Below are 21260 nucleotides of genomic sequence, written 5' to 3' on the forward strand. Positions count from 1 at the left end.
GCCCACGTTGTATTTGCTCAGATGCCGTTGCCCGTTTCCAGAGTTTTCTTTTTTTTTTTTTTTTTTTTTTTTTTTTTTTTTTTTTTTTTTTTTTTTTTTTTTTTTTTTTTGTAATATAAGAGTTTCAAATATGCCCTCACCAGTAACGTTTCTACACTATATACGTTTCATAAGCATAACCATAATTTTTTTACATTAAAATTATTATTATTACTATTATTTTTTGTGTGTAATAAAGTGCATTATAAATGTAAAAAAAAAAAAACCAAGAAAAGTAATGTTTCCCATTGGCCCGGGTGATGGCTCCCCTTCCAAAGGGGGCAACAAACAAACTATTAGCTCAGTGGTAGAGTGTGCCACTTAACCAGTCTCCTTCGATCTCACATCTTCAATTCCTATTTGCTAATATTCGGGTAATGTTAAAAGCCTATTGGCATTATGCAATCTTCACTTCTCCAATGCTCATCCAGACAAAAGAATGAAATGATCATATTCATACACGATTACAGCTCTTAGTTGCAAGTCCAGATACAAAAATCTATAAATTAGATGAAATCAAGTATTTGGTGCCCCCATATTAACTACAATTATATCAATCAGATGACTAAAACAAGAAGATATAGTTATTTCTGTAGCTTTGATGGTGTGATCCATCTACAAATTCCATCCACGTGATGAACCAAAAATCTCATGCTCAGGTAAATAACAGTCAAAGGCTATAATTCCTTCTTTTTAACTCGGTACGGATACTTTTGATATATAGAAATACTACTGACCACGAGGGGAAGAGCCACAATGCAATACACTGAAGGTGGTTTCCCTTCGAATATGAACTGCAGCAATGCTGTCACAAGAAGTGCCGACACAATGACGAATCCCTGCAACCATGATGAAATTTCCCAAGATAAGTGGCCACAAAAATTTCATCCAAAAGAAAAAAAAAAAAAAAAAAATAGCAGCATAAATTTATAGCATGCATGCGGTGAGTATGAAACAATGTTAACGAGGTTCCTATCCTTAGAGATTACGTTCAAGAACAATCGGAGGGGTTAGAAAGACCAATTCAAAACTTGCCTTTCGAACACCACCGGCTCTGCTAGTGACTAGTCCAACAAGAATTCCACCAAGAGCATTGAATAAGACTGGAATCTGAAACAAAACGACAAAAAGAAATTGCATCAACTAAAAACGAAAAATGGATATCTCCAGCTGCTGCAAGTGATTAGCTGTCTGATAGCTGAGAAGAGTCTTAATTACCATAGTGAGAAGAGTCCAACCGTAGAAAAAACCATGCTGTCTGATAGCTTCTCCATCAGGAGATTTATAGGTACTAATCAATAAGAACAGACTTCCAACTATAGACATTTCTACAGTCATCAAGTATGATGAATGTTTCTTAACCTGTAATAGAAGGAAAACACTTGATCAGAAAGGAGCAAGCACAAAATCACTAGATTTTTTCTTGGAGGTTGGTATCTAAATAAACTAAAAAAAAAAAAAAAAACCTCCACACACCTGCGAAGACCATTGACACAATGCAGAAGCCATACCGGAGAGTACAGAAGCAACCAAGACAGGAATAATCCCATGAAACAAAATTTGATCATAACTGCCATCACTGGAACCCTTACTAGACCCTTCACCTATACTTAGAAGAACAGCAGCAACAATCAACAAGAATAGAGCCCCAATTTGCTGGATGGACTGCCTCTGCCTATACATAAAACCAAATACTACGCCAATTAAGTTGTAAGAAATTGTTTAAGATATTATGCTCTAATCAGAAATGATTGCAGTACATCACTAGATGCACTGTTCCCAGTCATAGAAGGAGATTAGAAAAGCTGAGGCTGCATGGCCTTCTAATCACTGGCTACTGCCATCCCAAATCTATGGAACAGATTGTCGTTCTAAAATTACTTTTTCAATAAGTTCTAGATTTTCATGCATCCAAGGGGAGAAAGGAAAGATGGTTAGAGTTTGTGCGTGTCAATTAAAGAAACTGAAGTACAGGTCTTGGTCCTCTCTACAGCAGGAATGATACAGACAGGCTATACAAGAACGACGTAAAAAGTTATACAAGTACTTACATATTGCAATTGCAACGCGAAAAAGTTATTAGGATAGCAAGAAGTATGTCATAGTACATCACAAATTCATCATCAGTCCATTGAAAAATTAGGCATTCCATTATGATTTTGAGAAGGCAGAAGAAGCATTGGCACATACCTGAGCAACAAATAAGTGCATACAGCAGTGAAGAGTATTTTTGTTTGATTCAGCATAGAGAATGTCAAAGAATCAAGATTCTTGTAAGCTATCTGCAGCAGACTATTTTGTAAAGCATAAATAATTGCAGGAAGTCCTGAAGCAGTCAACGCACCAGCCACAGTCCACTGACTAAAAGTTTTCTTTACACTACCTTCTTTTGCCATGATAACCAGGGCACATACGACCTACAGACCAAAAATTCTTTAAGGTATAAATGCAGAAAGTAGACCTTGTACCAAAACATAGTCAATGAAAAAAAAAATGTAATAGACTAATACCTTCACTATCTCACAAGTTAAGACAGATGAAGTGACAATAACTTCTCGTCTGCAGGAAGTATCATATGAGTTGACATCGTGCAGAACAGCAGAAAACAATTACCATTATGCGAGACAAAAATCCCAAAACAAGTTCAATCCATTACAAAAGAAAATGAAAGTTGCACAAAACACTGAAAACAAAAAGCTATAGGATTTCATGAAAACAAGTCAAGATTTTAAATGTTGCTATGGATATGAAGGATTAAGATGGTGCACCCTTAGGAAAAGGATCATCTGAAGCATCATGAAAAAAAAAACGCGCGAAGAAAGAAAATAATAATTTTAATCACCCAACTTGAGTTCCCAAAACCAATCGATACACATAAAAAAAGTCCCAATTCGTCTAACAGTGTTCAGATTATAAATTATTTTGTCTGTACACCTTGGGAACAGATTTCAGAGTGAAAAAATGCCCCCAACATAAAACTATTAAAACTATCATCAAAATAGTGAGTCTCCAATTCAACACGTGAATTTCAAATCCAAAGAACCATTCGGGGCTCATAAATACATAGCTATATTTGAAATTCAAACTGAAGGCGCAAAACCCAGATAGTTATCTATTTTTATTTTTCTTGTCGTTCCCCCTTCTCCACAAGGAATATTAATTAAAAAAAGCACAAAGATTGAAAGAACAGAAAAAAAAATGAGAAAGTACCTCGTACATCGCTTGGAGATTAGGGGTTGAGCTCCATACTGTAGAGCAAGTAAAATTGAGTAAAGCAAAATTCCCTTGCTCATTTGATCGGCACTAGTTGCCGCATCTTTGGGCCTTTTCTTTGCAGCTATCGACGCCATCACTGCAAACTCTCGTATGCGTCGACAAGTTGCGAGCAGATGCAGTTCCTGGTTTATAATCTGGAACCCCAGGGGAGGTCTCGCAGTTGATACGACGTCGTCTGCCCAAGACACGTATTCTTAGAAATAAAGTGGGAGGGTATATTTTCGTCTATTTTAAAATATGTTTATTAGAGGGAGATTTCTATGTCTTATAAAAATATTTAGTATAAGTTATTATATAAATTATATATTTCTTCTCGTGTTAAAATCTCATAATTTTATTTGAAACCAACTAATTTCTCTTAACAAAATTATAAGTTATTGTTATTATTATTTATTAGTTATTTTTATTTTTTATTTTGTATAGCTGCCCCATTCATAATTTAAATTTAAAATGTGAGCGCTAGGATTTGAGAGTTTTACCGGATTGGGTGCGTGACTGTGGCCAAAACTATTTATTTAATATTCCTACTGCCGGTCCTATCAACGCCCGAGGCCCTAAGCGTTGAATAAAATTACAGTAATTGGAAAGAGAAACTTGTGGGAATTGGGATCGGAATCAACGGCCGCGATTGAAATTTTGTATAAACCCGACCAGTTTCGCAGCCTTGCTTTAGCTTAGATTCTCTATCCCCTTCTGCACAGTTGAGCTTCTGAGTGGACGAGGGAGCTTCCGTCATGTGTGGAATCCTCGCAGTTCTTAGCTGCGTCGACAGCTCTCAGGCCAAGCGCTCCAGAATCATCGAGTTGTCTCGGAGGTCATTTTTCTAGCATTTCTTTTACTGCAATCATCTTGCTCTTTCCACATTCATGCCAATGCCAAATAAATGTTACGAGTGAACAATATAAAACATTACATTTGTTTTATGAGATACTCTGCACACCTTTCTGGCATCTGCGTTGTTCGAAATATGGTTTACTTTTGTTTTTTTCATTCCCTGGGAGTTATTGGTTTGGAAACAGGGGATTGTTTTATATTGATTGATGGTTTTTTGTTTTGAATTGTTTGGAACTGCAGGCTGCGCCATAGAGGTCCCGACTGGAGTGGTTTGCATTGTTTTGAGAACTGTTTTCTTGCTCATCAACGATTAGCTATTGTAGACCCCACTTCCGGGGATCAACCCCTTTACAACGAAGACAAGACCATCGTTGTTACGGTAATAGTATCTTTATGCCGTCATGTTGTATCGTTTTCATTTTTTCCCCGTTTTTGGTTTGTTAAGAAAAAACAAAGCATGTTTCAAATATTTGATAGAAAGACCTGATATTCATATGACCATGGATCAAATCTATCATATACTGTTTGTCAGTTTAAATGATGGTGTGAACCATGTACTAGGTTAATGGAGAGATTTACAACCACAAGGAATTGAGAGAGAAGCTCAAGGGTCACCAATTTAGAACTGGCAGTGACTGTGAAGTGATTGCACACCTTGTTAGTAGCCAACAACTTATTGAGATCATTTGCTTGTTTTTAGATTTTCTATTTGTAACGCCTATATTTTCCAGTATGAAGAATATGGAGAAGAGTTTGTGGACATGTTGGATGGCATGTTTTCCTTCGTCCTTCTTGATACTCGTACCAAAACTTTTATTGCAGCTAGGGATGCTATTGGGATCACCCCACTATATATGGGATGGGGTCTTGATGGTATGCAATTTCACACTATACATGTGATTCGTGACCTCAAGTTGCAGTGAGGGAAACTCTCCAATTGATAATTCATGTTCCTTTACACACATTACTATTTCCTGTTTTACGGATTGATCTTTGAAAATTTATGTCTGCTACCTTCTTCCCAGGATCAATCTGGTTTGCTTCTGAAATGAAAGCTCTAAGTGATGATTGTGAGAGATTTGTTTCTTTTCTTCCTGGTCATATATATTCCAGCAAACAAGGTATGCATCTTCTTCCCCCAACTATGGCAGTTCCAGTTTTCATAGGAGTAATGTTATGTCCCCGACTACGGTAATTCTAGCTCATAAGGTATGCATAAGTGTAATGTTAATTCTTGATATTCATTACTAAATGGTGGATTTCAAATGTTTGTAGGAGGATTAAGAAGATGGTATAACCCTCAGTGGTACACAGAGATGGTACCATTAGGTCACTATGATCCTTTGGTTCTACGTAAGGCATTTGAGAAGGCACGTTCTGGATTTACTCAATTTTAGATTATCAGACTATCTTCTTCTTCTTCAAGGAGTTTCTGCCATTGTCAGCGTTTGATGTTTACTATTTTATAAGGAACTTTAAATCTAAAACTGGCTGCTTTTGGGTTTCTAAATGTATCTATTTTAATTGATGAGTCATTGGAATGTCTTATATTCTAAGCTTTCCTACTGTACTTTGATTGTGTAGGCTGTAACTAAAAGACTCATGACAGATGTGCCATTTGGAGTCCTTTTATCTGGAGGATTGGATTCATCACTGGTTGCTGCTGTTGCCTGCCGGCATTTGGCTGATTCTGAAGCAGCTAATCAGTGGGGGTCACAATTACACACCTTCTGTGTTGGATTGAAGGTAAGATAACGAGGCGAGTAAGGTTCTTTTTTATTGCCTCTGTTAATGTTGTAGAACTAACCCCTATTGAGTGAAGTCATGTTTCTTTCTTTTATCGTATTCAGGGTTCTCCTGATCTTGGTGCTGCTAGAGAGGTAGCTGATTACCTTGGAACTCGTCATCATGAGTTCCACTTTACCGTGCAGGTAATTACCTTTTCTGGGATCAATTGTAAATCCATTTTAAAATGTTCACTACCAAATAATGTGTTTGTGCTTTGCTTTTTCATCCATATCAGGAAGGTATAGATGCGCTTGAGGAAGTGATTTACCACATTGAGACATACGATGTGACCACCATCAGAGCTAGCACACCTATGTTCCTTATGTCCCGGAAAATCAAATCTTTGGGAGTGAAAATGGTTCTTTCTGGCGAAGGTTCAGATGAAATTTTTGGAGGTTACTTGTACTTTCATAAGGCTCCAAACAAAAAAGAGTTTCATGAAGAAACATGCAGAAAGGTATCCTTTTCCCTCTTTTTCAACATTTTGGAGGTTACTGTTTCTTTTTATTTGTTCTAATTTATTTTCTTCTGATGTTATCAGATTAAAGCTCTTCATTTATATGACTGTTTGAGGGCCAACAAATCAACCTCAGCATGGGGTGTCGAGACTCGTGTCCCTTTTCTTGATAAAGAATTTATAAGTACAGCCATGAGCATAGATCCTGATTGGAAAATGGTACATTTTGTTTGTTTAGTACACTTTGCATGTTCTTTTTTTGGTATTCAATTCTTCAACTCATTTCATCTCTCTATCAGAAAGCTCTCTTGTACATGTTTTGTTGGAACAATATCATCAATGATTAAAGTTTATGACACTAGTTACTTGCATGAATTTATACCCGCAGATCAGGCCTGATCTTGGGAGAATAGAGAAGTGGGTCTTGCGCAATGCATTTGACGATGAGAAGGAACCATATTTGCCAAAGGTAGCTTCTGTCTTTTCTATGTGTTCAACAGAGCAGCCTGAGTCATCATTTGTTCTTTACGCAAGGAAGAATATTGAATATGCCCAACCCCACCCCTCCCTTCTTTATAGCACATATTATACAGGCAAAAAGAACAATTCAGTGACGGTGTTGGATACAGTTGGATTGACGGTTTGAAGGACCATGCAGAGAAACAAGTAAGCTTTATCTTAATCTGTCTCACTATTGTAGCAGTTGAAATGTTCATATGGTTTTTGCTCACATGCTTTGTCCTCATCAGGTGACTGATGCGATGTTGATGAATGCGAACTTTATCTACCCAGAGAATACTCCTGCTACAAAAGAAGCATATTATTACCGGACAATATTTGAGAAATTCTTCCCTAAGGTGCTGTTTTTGTTGTTTTTTACGATATGTTTGTAGTGTGAATTTTGCCAGCCTTTGACACACTTTATCCACTAATCAAACAAAATCCTGATGCATTAAATTCTTAATTTACAACAGAATGCTGCTAGATCAACGGTTCCAGGAGGTCCAAGTGTGGCATGCAGTACTGCAAAAGCAGTGGAATGGGATGCCGCATGGTCGAAAAATCTGGATCCCTCTGGTCGTGCTGCACTGGGTGTTCATGTAGCTGCATATGAGCAAAAGCTGAATGCTAAAATTGCGAATGCACCGAATGACTCTCCCCAAGAAATCCAGTAACCGTCGAGGAAGCTGCGGCCATAGCACAGTTCAAGTTCATTCCTAGTTTGTGATATCCTCATGATGTCAAGAATGGAGTTCATTCTTGAAGGAAAGAGGTAATATTGCTTTTAGTCCTTTCCAGATATCCACCATTTCCTATTATCTCATTAATTCCGGAACTGAATGTTGATGAAATATTGCCTTTTGAAGTTCTAATTCATTTTACTAATTGTGTTTGAACAGAGTTTTAAAATTTCCTGGAAGGGAAGACAAAGGTGAGAACCTGGTTTTTCACCGTACAAATGTGGACTACGTTTCCTGTAGTGTTTTTAAGGTTTGGTTCAGGTTTCCTTTTTTGTAACTTACGACACTGGCATGATAATAAAGGGTAATAGTCCTGTTTGATGTACTTTCCTTAATCGAAGTTTATCTTTTCTAGTTCATAGTCATGGCTCTAAATTCGCAGCTTATTTGGTGTTCTAATGATTGGTGTGATTCGGACATTAATTTGATGTCTGGTGGGACCTTTGCAAATATGGAAGTTCCTACAAAATTGATCGACAAATTGATTGTTGTCAATCAATCAATGAAAAGATGAAGCGTCCTTTCTCAAATTGTCTACTAACAGTTGAAAGGAATATACAACGATCAGTCAAAGCTGGATTTCCTTTTAACGATCGAAACCAGAGATTTTAAACAAAGCATACCACAATCTTTCGCTACCCAAGTCTCTCATCATATAGGCTATAAGTGCAAGTGATCAGTGAAACAACATTAGAAGTTCAAGTAGAAACACAGACAAGAATGTCCAACTATTCCAATCAAGTTAGGAGCTAAAAGATTAAACCAAAGCAATGGTGCTTTCACCACCGGGTGGTTTACGTACACCCCCAAAGTAGTCCCTTGATTCCGCCTTCCCATCAGAAAAGATGTCGTTGCCGCTCATCTCCCTTAGCTTGGCCGAGCTCAGCGATTTCTCAGATGAACCCGGTGGAGCATCTCCTTTAAATATATCATTACCAGTCAACTCTTGAAACTTCTGGTTGTGTAGTTTCTTAGCTGTCTTCATCACTGGATCTTCTCCAAACAGGATGTTACTCTGGCCTCCAGCAGGCTGTAAAGATGGACAACAAACCAACTTCATTTCGAGTACTATGGCTCAGAGGCAAGGATATGAAAGATCAAGTCGAGACCTATGGAAATCTACTTCCAATCCACTACAACTCTCTAGAACGAAAAAAAGTAGTCATGGGATTATCAGATTGGAAAAAACACTTCAATATTCATAAATGTGGGGCGATTCAACATGAGTTAAATGTTTCAGCTTTCAAGGTAAAAAACGGTAACAGCTCAAACCCACCGCTAGCAGATATTGTTCTCTTTGGGTTTTCCCCTTTTGGGAGAGGTTTCCACACCCTTATAAAGAAGGTTCCGTTCTCTCCTCCAACCAAGAACAATATCTACTAAAGCTACCAAGATAGAGAAAAAAAGAGAAGTTGTCTCATCAAAGTCAACTGAATGGAAATATGCACGCCTGAATTCTTCAACTAAGGCAAACAAAATCAAAAGCAAAGACAATCATAGAAGCAAGAAGTGAATTCAAGATCACGGTAAGAAGTAAACTCACATTTGAAACTTTAACAGATGTTCTCAGGGTCCTAGGTGCTGGTTCACCCATGTCTTTACTTTCTTTCGACTCCAAGCTCCGCGAGGCTGCCAACGATCGTGGTGTTATTTCAGGAGGAGCTCCGAAGATGTCATGTCCACTAAGCTCCTTGTTCTTAGCATCTGATGTCTGCTTCTTACTCCTGGCGTCAGAATCACTCTGCAATGTCCCACTTAACTCACGTTGCTTTGCTACCTCTGGAATTGAAGTAGGCTTTTTCTGAGATACCCCCTCCTCAGTAGCGAAGGATATTTGGCTAACTCCATTCAAAGTTTGCTGAACCATCCAAAATATTACAAAGAATCACAATGGGTTCTTGTTGATTTGATGCATTTTCTAAATTGACTTCATTGTATTGCTTACCTGATACATGCGAAGCCCTGTTTTGTTATCAGATTCCGATGCATCCCCTTCACCATTAGATGCAAAAATTCCACTTCCAGTCATTTCCTTCATTTTATACCCCGAACAGTTCTTCCTGAAAATAGTGGAGAAGAATTCGAGTTTTCAACACGAGTAGAGGAAGAATAGCCATAAACGTTGCCTTTGAACTGTTGACTGTTTGAGGAACAAGATTGTAGCCCATCAATTGAACAAAACATCAGGAAAGCAACCCAGACACAGAGATAGGAAATGTTATAACATAAATTACAACAATCGTACGATGTTAGAGCACTAAATATCAGGATCCTAGAACATGAAACGGTGTAGAAATTAGCTGAAGAACACAAATAAAAAGAAAAGGATGAACTGAAGTTCACAGCTGGGAGATCTGGCGAGCTCTCGTTTTCCATTTCATTCAAACAGTATCACTCGAAGAGGGAAACAGAAAATCAGCTAAGACATTGTAATAGTTTCACCACGACACTCAAATCCCAGGTTTTTTTTTTTTGGGTAAATTTTGGGATAAAGGAAATGGATCTTACTTTTTCAACAAGTCCTCGGCTTCTTCATCTGTGAGCTGACCCCCTTGGAGCACTTTACTGATTCTATCGGACGGCTGAGAAAGTATACCAAAAACCTCAAAACCAAGCTGTCCAAAAACTAAAGAACCAAAAAGAATGCTCATAGCAAAGAGGGTATAATACCTGGTGGGAGCGAGTGGCGGAGCCGGAGACGGCGGGAGAAGAGTCTGGCGGGGGAACTTCCGACCAGGTGAGCAGATCCGCGGTGGATGGGCGTGATTTTGTGGACGATTTAGTTCTATCCATTTGCTGGCGAAACTGATGAACAGAGAGTGAAGAGCAGTGAGAAGCTTTGTGGGTTTTGAAGATATTGTGGATGTGATTTTGAAAAGTCGGAATTGAATTCAATTGAAAAATAAGAATCGATAAAAGCGAAGATCTTGAATTTTGAAACACAACAAACTTAGGGAAATTTGTTAGCTTTAGCTTAAATGATGTGTGGCGCTGTCACGTTTCACAGACACGTGCTCCTTTTCCCTATGTTGGACCCACTACCAACTATAATATTTTAAATATTGCCTTTGAAAAATCACTACGGGAGTCCATTTTTGCAAGTGGGATGCCTCAATATATGCATTTTTTAGTGTGTGAGCCGTCACAACAAAGTCATATATCAGATGGACTCTAAATATAACAAAATTTAGAGCACAAGAAAACATATCAAAAGGGTCTCAAATATAGTGGTAATATATTGAGATATAAGATGGTTGGAAAATGCAAAATACTGTATTGTTAGAAAGATTCAAGAATATGGTATCTCTTCAAAATTTACAAGCAACGACGGTTTTATGGCTACAAGAATTCCATGGCAGCAGCAAGGGCGAAGAACTCATGATCCCCACAGAAATGCCCCACTTTGGATTCACATCCACACTCATCGCTCCACTTCCTCAATCTCCTCTTTTTCTCCATCTCCATTTCTGCTGCAACTCTCACTCTCATCCCCACTTTCAATTTCGGTTGCTTAAAGCCTTCACGAACAGACCCATTATTAGAAGAAACCAACGACACCCATCTGTCAATGTCCATGTTTGGCGATTCAAAAACCTGGTTCCAAGGGATCTCAGCCCTACCCAGAAGTTGAGACGACGACGACGACCCCAAAACTCTGCCAAAAACATGTTGGGTTTTAGCCCGCCGGAGCTCGAAGACGACGGTTGCTTGTTTGAGGCTCTGGATGGAGTCCTCTGAACCCAAACACTCCAAACAGAAAGACTCGTTCCATATGAAGTCGGAATTGGAAGAGGTTTGCTTCGTGTTCAGACGAATCCTCTTGTTGTTGCCTGCAGAAAGATAATATCTAACAAAGAGATTCTTTGGAGATATGAACTCTATGTTTTTGGCTTGTAGGATTCTGATTTCGCAGCTGAAGGAACAGAGTTTCTGAGCGGCACCCATTATTGAGAGAGAGAGCAAGTTAGGATCAAAGGGCCTTTGTTTTTTCTCTCTGTGTGGTGAAGAAGGATTATGGAGTCCTAAAATTATATATAGAGGGAAGTTAGTGCTTGTTTTGAAGGAAGCTACTTCCATGTCCATTATATGCCTAAAAAATTTCCACTAAATCATTTGTAATCTACGAGAGAGATAGCAGTGAAGATTTCTTTGATTATAATAAGCCCTTTTGATCCTTCACCATACCTCGATTATCCATGAAAATGACACTTAGCCGACCTCTTTTCTCTTCCAATCACAGAAGAGACATGTATTGAGGTTTCTGCTCTTATATTAATGGGTCTTTTGGCTCATGGATTCAAGTTGTATAACCTTTAGCTCATTGGTTTTGCGCACCATCTTACAAGTATCAAATATGAAATTAATTGAATCATTTGTATAATTATTTATGCCAAATTGCAACTCAGATCGAAGAATCCATATCAAGATCTTCAACTGATACAAAATTACAAAGCAAAGCACAATGTAGCTGGTTGAGAAGGGTCGGCTTCTTCCCTCTCGTTGGCTTTTAGTTTTATAGATTAATTATAGGCTAATGAGAGATTTCGCCAAAGATTTGATTTTGGACTCGTGAACTGATAAGGATAGAGCTAAAGAAGACCCAATTGGTGGGCAACACGTCAGTAAAAAAGAAAAAAGAATTGAGGGATTGAGTTTGAACCTTATCAACAATGGTAGAAGATCTCGCCCTTATCGAATTTTCCCCAATGATATTAATTATTCTAAGAAACTTTACAGCTGCAGCTTCTCATAAAGTAGCAATTTTTGGGTGTGAAGTACTCATTATTCTAATTATAAGAGAGTTCTGTGTGCATATATATGTTAGAATATGGGATAGTGGCGAGTTCCCTATGGCCGAAGAGGTAGCTTTCCAAGGTTTGATGCTTGTTTTTGCAACTTGTTTATGCCTCAAATTGTTGTAAAGTAGGGATGGACGGAAGAGGATTGAGGAGGCGGTTTTGAAGATACCGAGGGAGAGGTAACGCATAAGCACCCCAGTGGCCAATGCCACTGATTTTCAGTTCCAAGGATGCCGCTGATGTTGCGCTTGCAGCACTATCCATGCGGGTTTGGTGGTTCTAGAATATGGTTTGAGTATAAATTTGGTTAATATTTTGATACAGTTATGGTATCAGCATATTCATGCACCAGAATCAATGATAAGATTGGAATATGCAGTTTAAAAATAAAAGAACACTGGGAATTCTGTATGTACACAGGCTTGTAAAAATCAATCACTCTGAAAAATGGGGAGAGAAAACTTCTAGACATTCCTAATTCACTTTCTACAGTTGGGGATTTGATTGAAAACTAAGTTTGGGGAAAACAAAATCATGAGTAGTAAGAACAAAAGGAGATTCAAGTTTTACTTTTTGAACAATGAATGATCAGAAAGATGATTTCTTCAGATCCTGCTTAATAGAATGCTCACAGCTGCTTTGTGGTTCCTCTAATTTATGCTTCATTCTCAGCAAGCTGCACATTTAATCCATGGCTACATCTCTGTATCAAATCAACAATCCATTCAAATTTCTATGCAAAAACTAGTGAAAAGCAGTAGCAGTCAACAGATTGCATCTAAGTTACTCTGAATAAATGAGTTACCTTTGATTGAAGATTTATCGTATTTATCTTCATCCTTCCAATCGCAGTCTTCGTCGTCATCTTCTTCGTCACCCATTTCGTCCCTTCCATCATTTCCGATATCACTTTCACTGGCTGTTTCCCATTCAGAATCATCAGTCTCTCTACCATAGACATCACCAGCACCATCTTCACATTGGACATTTCCATGTTTAATAGCTGCCTCCCTGAATAACCAAGCTGCACGCATCTGCTTCTTAACGAGTCGCTCTGCGTAGTCAGGAACCTTGTTTTGCCTTAATGAAAGATCAGGGTCATTGGACTGAGAGCACTCGTTTATGAACAATATGGCATCCAATAGACTTTCTTTAGCCAAGCCAAGCATATCATATGCTTGAGCTCTTCTCCAAAGACTTTTAGCATGACGATTTACGGGATTGTGAAGACAGAGAGCACGTGTGGCATCACCAATGGCAGCCAAGGGTTGCTGCAACAGAAGACAACACTGGGCACGATTACTGTACAGAACGACTCGTTCCTTCTTGGATCTCATGGGACATAATGCTAGAGCTTCTGAGTACTTGGATGCAGCTGCAGATATATTTCCTGATGAAAACATGGAATTTCCTTCAAGCTTAATCACTAGCGCTGCAGCTTGCTTGATTCGGAGATCCTCTTTTGGCATATTCTTTTCCCACTTGAGTCTCTGCCTTGATTTTAATAGTTCTTCGATCTGATCCTTTGTACGACTGCTGATAGAATTGCGTCCGGTCCCTTGTGACTGGATACATTCCTGAAGAACATTAATTATGGATTCCCCCAGTTTCCTGTGATCACCCAGGGATGATATCTCTGCAAGATCCAGAAGTGTAGGAGCGGCTTTGTCGATCACCTGGGAATACAATGGCACAATTAACCACACTTGATGAGAAAAACTTCCAAGTTATTGGGCCTAATATGTTAAATGCAATCTGTATTTGAAGATCTTAAAGAGATTTCCAAGAAAGCATCACTGAAACAGACAGGAATTGTGATGACTAGCATCATTGACAACATGAAAAGCAAAGAGAGATGGATACCAACCTTATGGCTTGTATTTGGATCCTGAAGCAACCACATGAGACAGTCAATAGCCATAGACTGCCAATCGTCTGAAGAGCGGGCAATGTTACACAATGCTTCAATAATACTGGGACAGCAAGCAACAGGTCCCCTGCCAAGTTTATGATGGCAGATTGTTCTTAATAAACCAATACCAGCTGGAGAATTTTCATTAACAAGACCGCCCCACATGCCAGGTAGCTTTACTAGGAATTCGGGCTTGCATATAGTCGGAAGAAACTCGGGTTTGAATGCAAAGCAATTGATGAGTTGTAAGGACCAACACTGTAACTGACTGGCCCATTCCTCCGCCTTCCTGGATTCCATCTCAACTCCGCCCATTCCACGAGTAAGCAGATCACAGTGATAACTAAGCCTTCTGTCTACATACTGATAAAAGTGAGTATAAACAATTTCAAGAGAACTCATTGCCAGTTGAATTGAGAGCTCAAGTATCTCGGCATGACTAGCCACGGCAGGAAAAGTACTTGCATATGTCGCCAGATGACCGAGGGCACGAACAGCTACCCTCTGCTCAACCCAAGTTAACCTTCCCCTCAAAAGTTCAACTAGAGGCGGAATTACCCCAGCATGCACAGCACTGTCAGCAAACTCCTCCATGTTCATTGTGTAAGATCCAATGATATGTGCAGCGTAATACGGAATGTAAATGTTTTGGTCATGAGAAAGCCAGCGGCGATTTTTCAGTCCCTTCCATATAAGTGCAGCCATACACTCAAATATCCCCAATTCAATAAACTCAGGATCATTAGGATGTGCCATTGCTGTGTTCCAAAGGCCACTAATGGGGAGAACTTGACCATCATCATCTTGAGAAGGAAGTTCCCTAAAGAATTTCAAGATACTCGCTCTGCGCTTACTAGGATTACCTTCTTTCATGACGCAAAAAAAACAGCCTGGATAAGGACAATCTGCAGATGCTTTCTCCATACTCGCAACGACGTAAAGTATCAGAAGGGCAACAACTATAGTCTCATTACTGAGTTGGTTCAAACAAAATCAACAAGACTGCAAATAAAATAAGAAGATAGCAGAATATCAGACACACAACAATTCATCTAAACCAGATAAACAGTATCAGCAACAAATATTCCAATCTTTTCTACCCCTTCACAAAATCACATCTCTCTTTCAGATCAACCCGATTATCTGTTTCATTCATTCATCAAATACATGAAATCACAGATTTTTACAGAACACTAAATTGCAGTCTAGAGCATACCGTACAACTACAAGAACACACCGATATTTGCACAAAATCACTGGTATGAATTCCAAAAAATAGAGCAAAATCGAGTTAAACTAAGAACACTCTGAGTACTCGAAAAGTAACAATCCGCATTCAATCAAAAGCAGTCATCATCAGAGGCGAAAACGAAATTATGTAAATCAGGCAGCTTTCCAGATCAATGAAGAATTGGGTCGCGTTACTTTTGAGCAACAAAATTGTACTGAAAAGAAGAGTGAAATTGACCTGAGAATTTAGAGGAGGAGTTCAAAAAAGGAACTAGCTTGATTCTAGCATAGCCCTATAGTTGTGCTTGGTATACGTACACAGATCTGAAGGCGACAGCTTTAAGCAATAAAAACGTTAAAATTAAAACCAACGACCAAAAGTCCAAGCCCAGACAAAAAAAGAAAACAAGACCAAACGAAAATTGGATATTTGAAAGAGAAGAAAAAAATGATCAGAAACAAAAATTAAAGAAGCAACTGGGATTCAACCATACTGTTATCTTTATTCTTTTCCAGACATCGAGGAATCACAATTAGAAAACAATGAAATAGCAGGTTCGAAGGAGATACCTCGGAGCCAAAAATAATAATAATAATAATAATAATAATAAAGCTGCTTGTAATGAGCTGAGTAGCGAGCTAGTGATCGTCAGCGACAACGAGAAAAGGCAAAGGGGAAAAAGAAAAAATTCAAAAATTCAGGAAAGCGTTCCGTCTTGATTCAATTCAGAGCTCTCTGCTACAAAAATGAGGACGGAAGGGAAGGAGAGAGAAGACGGTGGTGGGCGGTACGACGACGTTTTGGCGTTTAGATTCCGACAATCAAGAAGATCTCGCAATGTAATAGCTAAGCGCTGTCAATGCTAAAATTTTTAATTTCCACAAACAACCAAGAAAGGCCCACGCGCACCACAGTGGAATCTAACGTACAGTTGTGATGTCACTCGTGAAAATGTGTTGCAGTCTCGCACTAAAAATGGGTACAGAGTACCACGCGAGAAAGTGCGCGTGAGAATATTGCTGCAGAAGGATAGTGTTCTTTGAGGGGGGGAAAAAAAAAAAAGAAGACGGGCCCAGTGGGCCAGACTTATTTTTCCATTATTATTAGGGTTTTCCTTTTCGCTTCCGAGGCTGGCCCATTTCCTTACACGCCTGTCAATTTTACCGTTTCAAATTGAAGAAGGTAAAATTACATTAATATCCCTAGAATGTTCCAAAAATTGATGAGTAAACGAGGAGCTGCCAACCCAACGGAAGTACTTTTGTAAGGCGTTGAATGTGGCCATTATTTTAACCACTTATTTACAAAAATTATTGTTACCCCTATTATAAAAATTAAAAAAAAAAAAAAAAAAAAAAAAAAAAAAAAAAAAAAAAAAAAAAAAAAGAGAACGAGAGTGGCAATGAAATTGAATTATTTCTACCCAATTCTACCATTGCAGAATTTGGGGAAGTGGAAAAGGAAAGCCCAAATGGAAAGTTTTATAATTTGTGAGGGATGGTTCCAAGATGGAAGGACCAAAAATGTTGCACTTTTAGAATTGAATTTTTTGCCAAATCAAGTGGGTTGAGTTGGGTTGGTGCACAACCTCGGGGGCTTGCACGCTTCTTAATGGAAATCAGATAAAGTGGGTTGTAGCGTATTCTTGTATTGATTAGGCCAAAAGTATTTGATGATCACATGTACACCACAGAGACATTTCAAATGAAATGCAAGCGGGAAGAGAAATGGATGGGAAGGTTGAAGGACAGGAGCCGACAGAGGAAGGTGGAGGGGTGGGTCAGGGAGTGGCAGGTAGCGCACTATAATAGAAGGAACGAGACAAACTCCTAGAAGTTGTGGCATGACATGGATGGACCTCTCTCTAAGTGTCGATTGGGTTTCGAAATAAGAAGTGGACTGGACTGGACTGCAACGAAGGAAAGGCCAATGTTTTTCAGGTGAGTGTGAAGCGACGTCCCTTTCACTGAAATCTCTAAATGCGCAGCAAATGGTGAACTAACAGAGCCCCAGAGTTGGGACTAAGCTTCGGAAGGGGACAGCAGCAGCGGCGCCTTCCTCCTGTTCATCTTTCACCAGCACCAACCCATTTGGGCCCAACACACTCCCTCCCTTTATATCCACCTCTTCCACCTACCCAACTCATTTGGGCCTTCAAATTTTACCCATTTTTTGGTTAGCAATGTCTCACTTTTATTAAATTTTGATTCACAACTATAGTCTTCTTTTAAAATAATCAATGCTATGATCTGTTACTGTATATCTTTTTAATTTAACTTAGAAGCATTTGCATTAGTTTGACCATCTTTGATTTTATTTTAATTTTTCTATTAAAATATTATTATGCATAAAAAGATGACAAAATGATGACTAGGACACGTATATAATAAATATCAACATGGCATTAAAGATAATAGTGAAAGTGTTTATTTTTATTATTAGCGATAACACCCTCTTAATTTATTCCACATTTCCTAATAACGACATGAGAAATGTGCAAATGAGTAAGCACAGGTCAAACAGGTCAACCCATACACCAACTCCATTTTCTAAATAGTGATCCCACTTTGGATTTATATGGAGCTAACCCAAGACTGATCCCATTTGGAATTGATATTGGAATTGTGATGTCACACGTTAGTTGGGGAGGACGGGGAAGACGGCATACACCATCTATAGGAGTGTGGAAACCTTACTCTACCAGACAGACGCGTTTTAAAGTATCGAGAGAAAGTCCAGAGAGAACAATATGTGCTAGTGATGGGCATGGATAATATCTAGAATAATGTCCAAAGAGAACATTACTGAAGTTCCATTAGATTGGAACTTGGAACACGTGAATTTGTAAGAAAGGTAGGTGGGTATTATAAATCCTGGGAGAGCCAATTTGGAGGGGTAGAAGGTCCCCCATCGCGGGTGTGTTAATGAATCAAGTATCCGCATTTCAACGTTCAAAGTCGGTGGGTACATTAAATAAAAATAGCCCCCATCGCAACGCAGACACCGACACCGACACAACCCCTTCCCATCTTCTAAAACAGACAAAATCAATCCCCATTTCACTCTGCCATTTACTCTTCCAATCCCAATGGACCCCAAGGGCCAAATCCAACGTCTTTTTATATCACCAGAGTCAGAGTTGAGTACAAAAGTCAAAGAAATAACTACTTTTCTTTGCCAACAATAATGTGATGTAATAGAAGATTAGAGTAATAATAGGCTACCCCAATGGCACTTCTTTTGCTTTGGTTTTCATCAATTCGGGTGGTGCTACAATACAATGCCCAACAATAAACAGTAAGAGATTCAACACAAAACAAGAAAGATTTAATTTTAAAATTTTTAAAAAAATTCTTCATTCAATTGAATCAACTCTTCTTGCCCTCTGCTCCGTCTTCTTCCAAGTAAGCCTTCTTCCTCCTCTCCGCCCCCGCGAACGCGCAAATCACCAGAAAGCACGTGGCGTAAATCCCATGAATTTTCCAGTTTGTCTTGGGCGGCTGGTGTAGAACCATCCTGTGGAACACCGACACATAGTAATGCAACCCGACTGCATGTCCGACGAAGGTCTGGGCCAGACCCAACATCCTCGGCCCCATCCCACAGTCGGTGGAGAACACTAGCACCAGGTACATCACTAGTAGCAGCAGATACAGGATGTATCCAAGGGTTTGCATCACCTGTAAGCAAATGTAGGTGGATTGCGAGGTGGAGTAGAAAAATTTGAGCGGCTCCAGCCCAGTGACCACGGAGGAGAAGCAGAGGATGCCGAAGTAGATTGCAAGGTACACTTGGATGAAGATTAGGACCTTTTGGAGTGAGAAATAAGCCTTGATTCGATTGAATAAAAGACTCACCAAGATTAACGGAATCAAAATGAATGCGAAGGAGATGAGGGAAGCGATGGTGGATGCGTACTTGTTACCCACAATGGGTTTAAATCCCTTTGTCATTTGTTTGTTGGCTTTCGTAATGTATGCCTTGGAAGTGGTGGAGATTCTCGCAAGGTCTGGGATAAAAGTTTTCTGAAATTTCGTGGTTAGATCTCTGAATTCCGACACCAAATCATCGTCTTCATCTTCGTCCACCCAACTGGGTTTTGCTCTGGTCTGAGCTTGTTTCTTGGGTTTTTCCTGCTTCGGTTTATTCTCTGATTTGGGGTCCTTATTTGGTTTGTCGAGATGGGTGGTTTGGGATTGCTTTGTGGAATTGGGCGTCGTCGTTTTGTTCTTGGGTGTGCTTAGTTTGAGTAGATCTGAGGATTTCTTGGCATAGAACGAAGTGGTTTTGGTAGAATTGGAGGATTTCGATGTGGAATTGAGCTTTGGGAACTTGGCGGTGGCATTGAGCTTCTTCAGCCCAACCTTGGACAGGTTACCGCCAGATGCCAGCTTTGTGGAATTCTTAGCTTTACCAAGCATGGTCTTGTTTTTGGTGGAGAAATTGTTGTTAATGAGCTTGGTCTGGTTTTTTGAGGATTGGGTGGGAGGTTTAAGGAGCTTGTTCTGAGTTTTGGTGGGTAAGGCATCGGTGGACTTGTTGTTCTTGTTCTTGGGGTGCTCTTCTTCCACCGACTCCAAAGTTCTCCTTCCTCCTCCTCCTCCTCCTCCTCGAAACAACCCTCCATTTGGAGATTCAGATTGGGCGCGCACACATAAGAGAGAAGCCACAGCAAAAAGGACCAAAAGAAGAAAGAGTATAAATACCTTGGAAGCTCTGAAACCCACCATTTCTGAAATCTGGATTCTCCTCTGCAAGAGCTGCTCAATTGGAAGAGTGAGTGAAGTAGAAGGAAGTGGGGGAGTGAGGGAGGATGTCAATGCAAAGGTGGGGATGAGGAATACACTTTTAAATAGGCCAGCCTCACATGGCGATGGAATGGAGCAAAGCAAAGCAAAGCAGATCGCAGTATTACTGTTAGTGTACGCGTTTTCACTTGTGTCGTGGCTGCCTCCCATCGCTTTCCGCGATCAATTATTTCATCTTTTGCTCCACTCTTTTTGACAATTTAAACTCATACTCGTAAATACTCCTTTCTCATTTGTTCTTCTTTAAAAGAGTGTACAATTTAGATGACCCTTTTTTAGTATTGCATTTATAATATGGTGATGCTTCAGACCTATAATTTAACTAAAAGTAGATTTCCAACTAACCTTTATAAAGAATATAGTGACAGAAAATAATAATAATAATAATTACTGTCCAATATTTTACTTCTAAGAATTAAAAAATCTAGATACATTAATTATTATTAAACATTATTTTATCTCTAGTAATTTTTATTAAAATAATTTCATTATAAACACATATCCAAAGCGTAATTATTAAGTTAAATAGTTGATGTTTTTTTTTTTTTTTTTAATTTATTTACAAAACTAATCCGCCTGGATTTTTTTTTTGTTTTTATTATCTTGGGCGGGCCCCTCGGGTTAGAACCGAGGATCCTAAGTTATGGGCCCGACGTGGGAGTGAATTTGTGGAGGTCCGCGGAGGCTCATTCCTGTGAAGATGAGAGTAAATAGGAGAAGGGAAAGATTCCACCGTCCGATCGTAGTGGGACCCATGTGAGAATTAAATGGCGAAGTTCACAGAAAGCTCCACCTCATATGGAGCGATGTAGCGAACCTTTGATTAGATTTCCAAAACGACAAGAGAAGGGACCAAACTAGCACCCACTGATTTG

The 21260-nt window shown here is 39.2% G+C and overlaps 7 protein-coding genes across 12 annotated transcripts in view; 2 read left to right on the forward strand and 5 right to left on the reverse strand.

Moving 5' to 3' along the window:
* LOC111478507 (vegetative cell wall protein gp1-like) overlaps positions 1-21260 on the forward strand; it is a 446768-nt gene that overhangs the window by 92704 nt on the left and 332804 nt on the right. The gene's annotated exons all lie outside the window — the stretch shown is intronic.
* Positions 469-3511, reverse strand: LOC111478478 (CMP-sialic acid transporter 5-like). Its single transcript, XM_023122755.1, has 7 exons — positions 3250-3511; positions 2550-2598; positions 2230-2456; positions 1516-1714; positions 1258-1401; positions 1075-1149; positions 469-878 (listed from the first exon to the last, which is right to left on the reverse strand). Exons 1-7 carry the CDS (start codon positions 3387-3389, stop codon positions 717-719), a joined length of 996 nt encoding a protein of 331 aa, XP_022978523.1. The 5' UTR covers positions 3390-3511; the 3' UTR covers positions 469-716.
* On the forward strand, positions 3921-7994 carry LOC111478427 (asparagine synthetase [glutamine-hydrolyzing] 2). 2 transcript variants are annotated; one of them, XR_002717465.1, is made up of 15 exons: positions 3921-4129; positions 4390-4528; positions 4711-4806; positions 4881-5022; positions 5175-5270; positions 5425-5519; positions 5734-5895; positions 6000-6080; positions 6173-6394; positions 6479-6613; positions 6783-6863; positions 6974-7060; positions 7144-7251; positions 7369-7667; positions 7795-7994. XR_002717465.1 is itself a non-coding variant. In XM_023122680.1 (14 exons), the coding sequence occupies exons 1-14, from the start codon at positions 4050-4052 to the stop codon at positions 7567-7569; spliced, it is 1725 nt and encodes a 574-aa protein (XP_022978448.1). In that variant the 5' UTR covers positions 3921-4049; the 3' UTR covers positions 7570-7764. The 2 variants fall into 2 exon arrangements, 1 of the variants encoding a protein (XP_022978448.1); XM_023122680.1 differs by lacking the exon at positions 7795-7994 and having other exon boundaries at positions 7369-7764.
* On the reverse strand, positions 8149-10586 carry LOC111478490. Its single transcript, XM_023122771.1, has 5 exons — positions 10306-10586; positions 10144-10217; positions 9581-9695; positions 9179-9493; positions 8149-8665 (listed from the first exon to the last, which is right to left on the reverse strand). Exons 1-5 carry the CDS (start codon positions 10426-10428, stop codon positions 8393-8395), a joined length of 900 nt encoding a protein of 299 aa, XP_022978539.1. The 5' UTR covers positions 10429-10586; the 3' UTR covers positions 8149-8392.
* On the reverse strand, positions 10849-11849 carry LOC111478495. Its single transcript, XM_023122778.1, has one exon. The coding sequence runs from the start codon at positions 11716-11718 to the stop codon at positions 10975-10977; it is 744 nt and encodes a 247-aa protein (XP_022978546.1). The 5' UTR covers positions 11719-11849; the 3' UTR covers positions 10849-10974.
* On the reverse strand, positions 12782-16410 carry LOC111478425. 5 transcript variants are annotated; one of them, XM_023122674.1, is made up of 5 exons: positions 15563-15808; positions 15447-15489; positions 14302-15348; positions 13240-14110; positions 12782-13137 (listed from the first exon to the last, which is right to left on the reverse strand). In XM_023122674.1, exons 3-5 carry the CDS (start codon positions 15268-15270, stop codon positions 13130-13132), a joined length of 1848 nt encoding a protein of 615 aa, XP_022978442.1. In that variant the 5' UTR covers positions 15271-15348; positions 15447-15489; positions 15563-15808; the 3' UTR covers positions 12782-13129. The 5 variants fall into 5 exon arrangements, with proteins under 5 accessions (XP_022978442.1, XP_022978440.1, XP_022978445.1 ...); XM_023122672.1 differs by lacking the exons at positions 15447-15489; positions 15563-15808 and adding an exon at positions 16147-16410; XM_023122677.1 differs by lacking the exons at positions 15447-15489; positions 15563-15808 and adding an exon at positions 15815-15913.
* On the reverse strand, positions 18730-20550 carry LOC111478436. Its single transcript, XM_023122696.1, has one exon. It carries the CDS (start codon positions 20533-20535, stop codon positions 18946-18948), a length of 1590 nt encoding a protein of 529 aa, XP_022978464.1. The 5' UTR covers positions 20536-20550; the 3' UTR covers positions 18730-18945.

The sequence above is a fragment of the Cucurbita maxima genome, unplaced genomic scaffold, assembly GCF_002738345.1.
Source record: "Cucurbita maxima cultivar Rimu unplaced genomic scaffold, Cmax_1.0 Cma_Scf00004, whole genome shotgun sequence".
In the NCBI taxonomy this organism is placed as follows: Eukaryota; Viridiplantae; Streptophyta; class Magnoliopsida; order Cucurbitales; family Cucurbitaceae; genus Cucurbita; species Cucurbita maxima.

Bases quoted from the DNA above. Each gene is read 5' to 3' on its own strand.
- LOC111478478 (XM_023122755.1), bottom strand. From the start codon at position 3,389: ATGGCGTCGATAGCTGCAAAGAAAAGGCCCAAAGATGCGGCAACTAGT. The intron at 2,599-3,249 runs GTACTTTCTCAT...TACTTCCTGCAG, and splicing joins ATCTCCAAGCGATGTACGAG to ACGAGAAGTTATTGTCACTT. The intron at 1,715-2,229 runs GTATGTGCCAAT...TTTTATGTATAG, and splicing joins TGCACTTATTTGTTGCTCAG to GCAGAGGCAGTCCATCCAGC.
- LOC111478427 (XM_023122680.1), top strand. From the start codon at position 4,050: ATGTGTGGAATCCTCGCAGTTCTTAGCTGCGTCGACAGCTCTCAGGCC. The intron at 5,271-5,424 runs GTATGCATCTTC...AAATGTTTGTAG, and splicing joins TATATATTCCAGCAAACAAG to GAGGATTAAGAAGATGGTAT. The intron at 6,395-6,478 runs GTATCCTTTTCC...TGATGTTATCAG, and splicing joins ATGAAGAAACATGCAGAAAG to ATTAAAGCTCTTCATTTATA.
- LOC111478490 (XM_023122771.1), bottom strand. From the start codon at position 10,428: ATGGATAGAACTAAATCGTCCACAAAATCACGCCCATCCACCGCGGAT. The intron at 9,696-10,143 runs GTAAGATCCATT...CACTATTTTCAG, and splicing joins GCCGAGGACTTGTTGAAAAA to GAAGAACTGTTCGGGGTATA. The intron at 8,666-9,178 runs GTGAGTTTACTT...CCATCTTTACAG, and splicing joins CATCTGTTAAAGTTTCAAAT to CCTGCTGGAGGCCAGAGTAA.
- LOC111478495 (XM_023122778.1), bottom strand. From the start codon at position 11,718: ATGGACATGGAAGTAGCTTCCTTCAAAACAAGCACTAACTTCCCTCTA.
- LOC111478425 (XM_023122672.1), bottom strand. From the start codon at position 15,270: ATGGAGAAAGCATCTGCAGATTGTCCTTATCCAGGCTGTTTTTTTTGC. The intron at 14,111-14,301 runs GTTGGTATCCAT...TTGTATTCCCAG, and splicing joins ATCCAAATACAAGCCATAAG to GTGATCGACAAAGCCGCTCC.
- LOC111478436 (XM_023122696.1), bottom strand. From the start codon at position 20,535: ATGGGAGGCAGCCACGACACAAGTGAAAACGCGTACACTAACAGTAAT.